General features: G+C 42.7%; 1 protein-coding gene across 1 annotated transcript; it reads left to right on the top strand.

Annotated features, from left to right (window-relative positions):
- Nucleotides 1-311: 311 nt before the first annotated feature.
- On the top strand, nt 312-8,435 carry LOC118408038. The gene is made up of 8 exons (XM_035808652.1): nt 312-490; nt 1,369-1,440; nt 2,343-2,589; nt 2,955-3,111; nt 3,973-4,114; nt 5,353-5,541; nt 6,031-6,243; nt 7,678-8,435. The coding sequence occupies exons 1-8, from the start codon at nt 392-394 to the stop codon at nt 7,894-7,896; spliced, it is 1,338 nt and encodes a 445-aa protein (XP_035664545.1). The 5' UTR covers nt 312-391; the 3' UTR covers nt 7,897-8,435.
- The last annotated feature ends 1,274 nt before the right edge of the window (nt 8,436-9,709 follow it).

Below are 9,709 nucleotides of genomic sequence, written 5' to 3'. Positions count from 1 at the left end.
TCTCGCTTCTAGGTAATGTTGAAAATATAGGACTATATGGGTGTAGCTATGGTCGGTTTGTCAAAACGCATGAGGAATATAAACTTATCATTGACATACAAATCGCCATCAACAGTGAAGTGCACTACAAAATTGGCAGATTCTTTGTTCTAGAGAAGTGCGGTTGTGCCTCAGTCCTGATTCAATTCGCAGTTTGTGGCAACCGATTCTTAGTTTAGCAATAGTAGTTCTGTGCCGAATGTTTGTAATTTTCAAATATTGCTCTTCATTGTATGTGGACTTAATTGAGTAGTCTGAGTTTTTATTTCGCACATAAACCTAATATGATTGCGTTTTTCCCTCAGATTTTCTCCCGACAACCAACTTTTAAAAGCCAGTGAAGTGTACAATCATGTCTTCATCCCGCGACGATGTCTCAGTGCTCATTCCCTTCTCCAAAGGAGTCAGAGCAGACAGGACAGAAGCCATACTTAAATGCCCAACAGTAAAGGTGTGTGAGGAAAAAAATGCTCCCACCGCACTTGTGTCAAACTTGCGTCACTGCGGGGCCGTTCGTTCACTGCGTCACTATGCGAAAACATACGAACCATATGTGATTCGCACGAATCACTGCGTGACACACACGAACCTTATGCGATTACGAATGCGAATGACGTGAAGTCACGTGACCCGGTGGCAGTTGACCGGTTTTGCGTAAGGTTCGTGCGAATCACATACGGTTCGTCCGTTTTCGCATAATGATTCGTGTGATTTTCATAAGGTTCATGCGTTTTCGCATAGTGATTCGTGCGTATCACACAATGTTCCTACGAATCTCATTGGGTTCATGCACATGCTTAGGCACCACTGTCTATACGAGCACAAGAGCTATCTGAGGAGTGATTCGGGAGCTACATCGGCCGTAGTCGGCTGGTGTTCGGCTCAGTTGGCTGGCATTCGGCTTAGTCGGCCATACCCCTGCCACATTATCCACGATCTTCGGGCGTATCGATGGAAGATCGGCCATATTTAAGATCGACAGAGGGTTGCGCATATTTTTCACCCGAAAACCGTCCCTGTCACATATAAGCCATATTTTGTACCTTGTACAATTGTTGTGCAATAAAGTACTGTAAATGCATTAAAGTTCGCGGGGATTTAATTTCGCGGTAGCAGGAAAAATGACTTTTCGCGGTGGATTTAAGTTCGCGGTAACATCATAGACTGCAATCTAATACCATAATAGATAAATGTTCGCGGTGGATTTAAGTTCGCGGTGAAGTGGTCACCGCGAAAACCGCGAACATTAATCCACCGCGAACATTTCTGCATTTACAGTATACTTATAAGCGAGGCTCGGGCGATTGTAAACTGTCCATTCATTTCTAGGTGTCAGAGGTAATCATCAACAATATTGAAGAGAAAGAGACCCTCTTGGACTACGTACAACGAGTAAATAAGGTAAGATTCCTGTGCTACCGGCATCATGTCAGGGTCGGTTGTTGAGATCATGATAATATGCACTACTGTAAAATAATGCATTTAAGTTTGTGGGAATTTAATCTTGCGGTAGCGAGAAAATGGAGTGTTCGCGGTGGCTTTGAGTTCGCGGTAGACCCATCCCCCATATACAGTACTGCACTTAGCTGCAGGTGACAGTTGTAGAGTCTTTTGAGGTAATGTAACCAACCAATTACAAATACCACAAGGCCTTTCGGGATCGAACCACACAAAAGCGAGTGTTTCTCTCACAACAAAAGAGCAATTTATTCTGTCCTCCCTATTGACACACTCATGAGCCAGTCTTCAATGTGGCTCTCACAAACAGTTCTCAACATCTTGTGTGTGTTCAGTCATCCGTCCGATGACACTATAAAGTTCCTCCAGGTTACTCTCCAAGCAGAGGTTAGGCTCCGGTTGTTTTTTAACGATTTTTAGTCGTTTTTATCGGGCTTTCTATTTTTTTTATTATATCTTGCTGTGTCAAAACCTATGCTAGGCCGGACACAACGAAAAAAAAATGGCAAAATAGAAAGCCCGATAAAAACGACGAAAAAAACGATAAAAAACAGCCGGAGCCTAACCTCTGCTTGGAGAGTACTCCAGGTGGCTCTGTCGCGCATGACAGACAGGAGGTCTTGACATCAGGAAGAAAATGTACTATGTACTATGACTCTGTTCACCTTGTCCATGGAATAAGAACATATTGCAGAAATCTAATGTGTGTTTTGTCTAAGTTAACATTTTATACAATGTTTAGTATTGTATATTGTATAGAAAGGGTGCCACCACCGAACTTTAACTTCAGCAACATAAGTAAAATAAAATTGAGAACAGTGTGTTTTATTTTCCCATTCTTTCAGCTCGTCGCTGAGCGCAAAATCAACATCATTCTTCCCACGTTTGACCTGGCCACATTTGTACACGCCGCCATTGCCAGGGACTTTCCATATATCCCTGGTCCCAGTGTTGAGTCGTGTTACCTGGCTTTCCACAAAGTTTACACCCGGCAATACCTGGACCCCACTGAAAACCCAACCCCCTACGCTGTAATTGATTTGGATTCACCCATCATCATGGAAGACGCAGATAGAGCCTTGGAAAAAGTCGGTAAGGAAAATGACTGTCAGTAGGTGTAAAAGGGGAGAGCTATACAGTCAAACCTGTATTAGCGGCCACCTTTGCCTAGCGACCACCTGGCCATTGCGGACACTTTTTGTCGGTCCCTTAGATTTGTCTCATTGACCTAAGCAGTTCCTTGGGTGGCCGCTATAGCCAGGTTTGACTGCAATCGACCTAAGCTATGAAATATAAAAGGACAAGCTATAAACATGATCGATAACAAATTTTCTCAAACTGATTATCAAGCTTTTTACAGTCTATGTTGATGAATGTGGAAGAATCCAATTATGATTAAGTTATTCGACAGCATATATTGCATGATGTATTAAACAGTACGACTATTTGGACCACAGGCCTACCTGCGTTCTTGAAACCTTCAGCAGCATATGACACGTTCGGCGTGGCCAAGGTGAAAAACTACGAAGACATGAAAAGTGCCCTGCAGAGCCTTCGGACAATGCGGGACGAACATCCTAGTTTGAAGAACTCCCCAAGCGCAGCTTTCTTTAAGTAAGTAAAGTTGAACATCATATTAGCTGCTTCTCTTCATCTGGAATGTTTCCTTGTCATAAGCACTCGTTTCCTGCCTCCTTGGGCCATACTATTGGTCACAGACTATATCTGTTGCGGTCCTGGACCTAATCTCCACCGGCAGGTCCCATGTGTAGCCAGTTTCCCTCTCATCAGCCTCTAGGTAGCGCCTCCTTACTGCTTGCAGAAACAGGCAATATAATTACCGCCATGAAATTCATGGAGGTTATATTTTCAGTGTGTTTTATTACTTCCATGAAACTTCATGGATGTTATGTTTTCACTAGTGTTTGTATGTCTCTGTGTCAACACGATCACTCAAGAATGGCTGGGTGGATCAGTTGGTGTGTTGTTGGGATGTCCGCGAACCCTGGAAATGATTTTTTTTTTGCCCCCCCCCCCCCCCCCCCCCACAGCTGCTTCCCTTGGTAATGCAGCGGAACTTACGATATTGAAATCTTGTGTTCTGAATAACCACCTATGGTCATGATTTTTTTTAGTACAATATATACATATCTTGTTCTTGGTAAGAAGTGACGTAAGTTTCTACCCCCTAGCGACTATTTTTTTAATTTCGTCACAAATTTCCAAACACAATAACTCAAGATGATGGGAACTTGTGACATCTGACATGTGTAATAAAATATATTTCATGGAGGTACTGAGGTCGCCGGACTCTAGTTACAGATCCCTTTGCATGCTGGAAAAATGAACAACTCTGACTGGCCACGGGCAACTTGTACTTACATTGTGTATTTCATGTGCTTTATTGCTCCTTTTCGTTCCAGATTCAAACGTACATCCATTTGACTGAACTGTTACTTGAACTTTTCCAACTAGGGATTTTTTCAAGCAATACCTGGATGTGGAAAAGTACCCGCTCGCTCTTCGGGATGTTGTGATCGTGGAGCCCTACGTAGATGCCGTGGCCTCCTATACTGTGGATGGATGCATTGTGGACAAACAGATTGTGCACTGGACAGTAAGTAGAAACAAGTCAAAGCTCTTAAATTACCAATTGGTGGAGCCACATGTACATTAGCCTGGGTGCCATGTTAGTTTTATGCTTATGTTCGTGTATAGCCTGAGTACCATCCTCCGTAGTGACCGCTGGCTCAGCACTTTAGCTTGCTAACCACGGAAGCGAAAGTACTCAGCCAGCGGTCACTACGGAGGATGGTACTCGGGAGGCTAGTGCGTATAGGATAAAACAACACATTAATAGCTTAGGCCATGTTGATTTGATCATATGGATGACATCCGCGTACATCAATTTTGACGGCCCTTTCCAAAAGTAAAAAAAAAAGGGTTTTCCACCAAACTCTAAATCGTACAAAGCAGGTTCAAAATAAGCAAATGTATTCCGTAGATTGTAAAAAAATACATATTGGAAAACGTATACTATAGCTAATTTCAAAGAACATTCCCAGGTCAAAGAAGATGTGAAAGAACAAAAATGAAGAATCTATTGTTCAGTATATTCTCTGTGTTCAGTCACTTGTTCAACCTTCCTGACCACTTAGATTTATAATGAAGTCAACTTTTCTTGGGGGTCAAACTTTTTTTATTCGCTCGCATCAGTTGTTGGATTCCCAGAGGATGCCATCCATAAAATCAAATTAACATGGCCTTAGCTAGATAATTTAGTAAGCCTTGAGTGGTCCATGTGTTATCACCAGAAGTCTTGGCTTGGTTTTTGTGTATCTTGAGAGTAACAGATTGTTTCGCAACAATGTCAGTTCGCTACCGTCAGTTCGCAACAAGGCAAGTCTTTTTGCAACAAGGTACAAGTCATATCGCAATTTAATCGCATTTTAATGTTATTAATGTTGATAGCCTAATAGTATTAAAAATCGTATTCCTATGCCTTCCGTGTAAAAATCTTACCGGGTGCGAAAGACAACCCCGGCGGCAGAGAAACATGGGCCCGCATGGACCTGACAGCCCGATGATTTTCACACGCCGGGCGGTGCAGTTTCATACGCGGCGTGCACAGGTAGGAGTGTAATCATGTTAGGAATACGATTTCTAATACTATTAGGTTATCAAGATTAATAACATTCAAATGTTGCGAAACGACTGGTACCTTGTTGCGAAAAGACTTGCCTTGTTGAGAACTGACGGTTGCGAACTGACATTGTTGCGAAACAACCTGTAACCACCTTGAGATAGCCTGGAAGGTTGACTTTGTTCTCGCATGTCATGTCCATGTCCCCACAGATCACCGACGAGCTCCGTTTTGACCACCAAGAGGCCAAGTTCATGAGCGAGATCTCTCCCTCTTCCGAGCCAGAGGACTTACAGAAGCGGATCTGGGACGTCTACGATGGCGTCATGACCAGGATGGTGCAGTTTGGGTTCAACAACTGCTTTGCAAACATCGATGTCTTCAGGATGAAGGATGGACAGGTTGGACGTCAAAATTCACTAACTTCATGTGTCATTAGGCCTAGGAAAAATGTTGTGTTTCCTGTTTCAGTGCTGAAAAATAAAGGTCGGTAGGTAGGTATTATCTTTTTTCTACAAATATGCCCAAACTCTAGTGATTCAAGACAGTTTCACAAAGTAAATTAAAAGTGCTGTGATTTGATTTCCTAAGCTGTGACATGGGCCCCTACACTGTGTTGCAACCAGTGAAGTGGGACTTTCTGTTGTTTTGTTAAAAAGAAATTGTCTTTATTTCATGAAATTTGCATCTGTACCACTTGCCACATGGCTTTGCCGTGCTAAGATGCCCCCTATGCTGTCAAAAAATCCTGGTGAGACCGTGAGAACACTGCGGTTTAATATTAATATGTAATCCTTAATAATTAATGTGTTCAAATGTCAATGCTGGTGCAAGATCGAATATACATGTACTTGTCTGCAAGAAAAGTTTCTAACTTACACGTATTTCAGCTGAAGCTGTGTGAGGTAAATGCCAGGGGATCCAACCAACTCCAAGGCTGCTACAGAGAGAGTTACAAGAACGCTAACCAGGACTACGTGTACCTGACTGCTGGCCGCGGTGTCAAGTACGTCACACCCTCCAAGACAGGAAGGTGGGCCATCTCCTACCTTGTCAAGTTTGACGAACTGGAAAGGCCCGGCAACCTGATGGACTTCGACCAGGTAGGTGAAGTAGAAAAGCTCATGTACAGAGGTAGAGAGGAGGTAATAGGTAACGGTGCACACACCAATCCGAGATAGTGCGCAACAAAAATGTGACGAAAGGGTCTCGAGGGTCTGGGTTTGAGTACCCATTTCTCATAATCTGCTGCGCTGAAATGGCATTTAATACTGGCATGGCTAAAAAGCGTCAGAAGTGATGTGTTTTTGTTGCAAAATGTTTTGGGCCCGAGTTTCACTTCCTTGTATTTCTACGCGTTGGAAGTGATTCGCCTGTTGACCCAGATTCACCGTCCATATGCGTTCTGTGAGCCGTGTTGCTATGCCTCGCGTGTCGGGTTATTGTAAAAATGTCAGTGTTACGATTTTCTTTTTTTTTTGCTTGATTAATCCTAGATGTATTCTCTTTTCGACAATATCAGTTATTTTCATGACTAAACTATAGGTGATGGGTTTATTTCCACGTCAAAATCCCATTTTTTGTGCATATTTTGTTTACGTGAAAAAAACTTTCGTCCCCCAAAAATTACGAAAAGTAGAGAGAATGAAGAAACTGAAACCCGGCTGTTCTTAAAGCTGGAGTGATACCCTTCATTCCCATATACGGCTTTTCTGCTTTAGATTTATTTTCTTGTAGAGACGGCCTCTCGACTTGAGGGTGCGCTGCCTCGATTTGAGACCCCAAATAAACTGGGGTGTGCACGGTAATGCTAAACCACCTTTATCCGTGGGGTAGCCCATATCCGTTGTTTTGAAAAACAACGTTTTATTTTATAAGAATGTGTTAAGGAAATCAAATCGATTGACGGTGGTTCAAGTTGCAATGTTTTCAACGGATAAAAAATATTGCAGTTTGAAACCATTGTCAATCGACTGATCTTCCTATAAAATAGCTAGGATTCAATGTATTTCTAACATTTAATAGCCATTTATCTTCCCAGTAGGGTTTATGTATCATCCAGTTGATACTAGGGGTGGGTACCGGTAGTGTACCGGTACAAACCCGTTTTTTTTTGTTGAACCGGTCCAGAAAAACCGGACCTGAAAAAATACCGATTCGAAAATTAACAGATTATTCCGACCCCCACCGATCGAAAAAAAACGGACAAAAGGAAAAGGTCACGATTTTCCGCACCAACCTCTCCTTGGGGAGTAATTTCTTACCAAGCTTTTACAGTTACCCTTGGTCAAAAACAGAGATAGTTAGTGTGATTTAGATGACTCAGATAGGATTTTCAAATGGCAGGCAATGAACGTCGGATTCTGCACAAAATAGGATCCTTTGCAGCGAAATGGACCATTGTTTTGAGTATGGCCCATTCACAAGTTTTCACAGATTCAGGTCCGAACCTGATCCTCTCGACCATGACCGTACCTGTACCTGACTTTTCTGTACCGGTACCCACCCTTCAGCAGAACTATTCTGTTATTCCACAGATCGAAAAGCTAAAGTCGGATCCTGACGTGATGTTCATCCTGACGGCAGGTCCTGACGACGACGTCATCAACTTAGCCGGCAGTGCCGGAGGTTACTTCTGTTCTACGTTCACCTACGGCGACTCCAGGGAGGCCATGATGGGGAAGCTTATTGATGTGCTCAAACTAGTGGTTAAGAAGCCAGAACAGCTGACGTATCCAGTACACTATGGAATGTAAGGGCTAGGGTAACCAAACTAGTGGTTAAGAAGCCAGAACGGCTGACGTATCCAGTACACTATGGGATGTAAGGGCTAGGGTAACCAAACTAGTGGTTAAGAAGCCAGAACGGCTGACGTATCCAGTACACTATGGGATCTAAGGGCTAGGGTAACCAAACTAGTGGTTAAGAAGCCAGAACGGCTGACTTATCCAGAACACTATGGAATGTAAGGGCTAGGGTAACCAAACTAGTGGTTAAGAAGCCAGAACGGCTGACGTATCCAGTACACTATGGGATGTAAGGGCTAGGGTAACCAAACTAGTGGTTAAGAAGCCAGAACGGCTGACGTATCCAGTACACTATGGAATGTAGAAGGGCTAGGGTAACCAAACTATATATATAGTGGTTAAGATTTTATTAAGAAGCCAGAACGGCTGACGTATCCAGTACACTATGGGATGTAAGTGCTAGGGTAACCAAACTAGTGGTAAAGAAGCCAGAACGGCTGACGTATCCAGTACACTATGGAATGTAAGGGCTAGGTTAACCGAACTAGTGGTTCAGAAGCCAGAACGGCTGACGAATCCAGTACACTATGGGATGTAAGTGCTAGGGTAACCAAACTTGTGGTTAAGAAGCCAGAACGGCTGACGTATCCAGTACACTATGGGATGTAAGGGCAAGGGTAACCAAACTATAGTGATTAAGATTTCATTAAGTTATCCAGTAAGTTATTAACTTATCCAGTACACTATGGGAAGTAGAAGGGGTAGGGTAACCAAACTAGTACTTAAGAAGCCAGAACGGCTGACGTCCTATGTTCAAATTTCGACAATGTTGCCTTCATCATCTATGCAATTTATAACAAATGTGCCTTTCCTACGATATTAAAATTTGAATTAGATTTTTGATGAACCCAGGCAACTGGGAAGATGGTTCAATAAATTGTGCCAAGAAGCAGTTACTCAAGCAACTGGATATGATTTTGGAAACAGTCAGACATTTTAGATAGTATCCACTGTTACATTATCTTTTGTCAGCTGACTTACTGTGACACTGACTAGATCTAAAATATAAACTGGAGCAAGGTTGTAGGTATACATGTACATGTACATGTATACAGCAAGTACAGACATAAGTTTTGCATTTCCTTCTTTATTCAGAAAGTCAGTCTAAACTGTAACAGCTAAAACTACTTCCTCTCGTCCTTTTTCCTAGTGAAACTACATTGTACTGCACCAACTCTAAATTGCACCTTTAAAGTACATTTCTGAAAATAGTATTGTAGGAATTGGCAAAAATGCACAGTAAACAAAAATGTCCAAGGCCCTTGGTCTTGTCTCGAATCACTCATTTACGCCAAATTCTACTACTGGTATAAGTGTGTCTTCAGCTCAGGGCTCTAGCCAGCGTCTGTTTTTCCGTCAATTGACGGAAATTTGCTGCGTCTGACGGAAAAATTCTAAAACCAATCTGTCAACCTTGACGGACAAAAATCCTTGGTGGAAGCTACAGGCGGCCGTAAAAGCCACACACTGTTTGTTTTGCTATTGTTATGATTGTTGACAATGTGTGTCGGCGCCCTTTCGCATACGATAATCTCATTAAAACCCGTTTTTCAAGGTCTCAGTTCAGTTATTGTAACTCATGGAATAGTGTTTTCGCGACAATGGGAATTGGCTGACGGAAAAAAATTCGAGCTGGCTAGAGCCCTGCTTCAGCTCCAAATGAAGTCTAGTAGAGACAAGGGTAGAACACTATACCGGAAATACATGAGGGCTTCAGTTTACTAAGTTGGGCAGGTTTGTTGCCATCTCCAAACACAACAAA

Source organism: Branchiostoma floridae, unplaced genomic scaffold (assembly GCF_000003815.2).
Source record: "Branchiostoma floridae strain S238N-H82 unplaced genomic scaffold, Bfl_VNyyK Sc7u5tJ_1548, whole genome shotgun sequence".
In the NCBI taxonomy this organism is placed as follows: Eukaryota; Metazoa; Chordata; class Leptocardii; order Amphioxiformes; family Branchiostomatidae; genus Branchiostoma; species Branchiostoma floridae.
The sequence above is the reverse complement of the archived record's forward strand: the minus strand, read 5'-3'. Positions and strand labels throughout refer to the sequence as shown.

Excerpts from the sequence above, each read along its gene's own strand:
- LOC118408038 (XM_035808652.1), top strand. The coding sequence starts at position 392 with ATGTCTTCATCCCGCGACGATGTCTCAGTGCTCATTCCCTTCTCCAAA. Across the intron at positions 1,441-2,342 it reads ACGTACAACGAGTAAATAAG|CTCGTCGCTGAGCGCAAAAT; the intron begins GTAAGATTCCTG and ends CCATTCTTTCAG. Across the intron at positions 4,115-5,352 it reads AACAGATTGTGCACTGGACA|ATCACCGACGAGCTCCGTTT; the intron begins GTAAGTAGAAAC and ends ATGTCCCCACAG.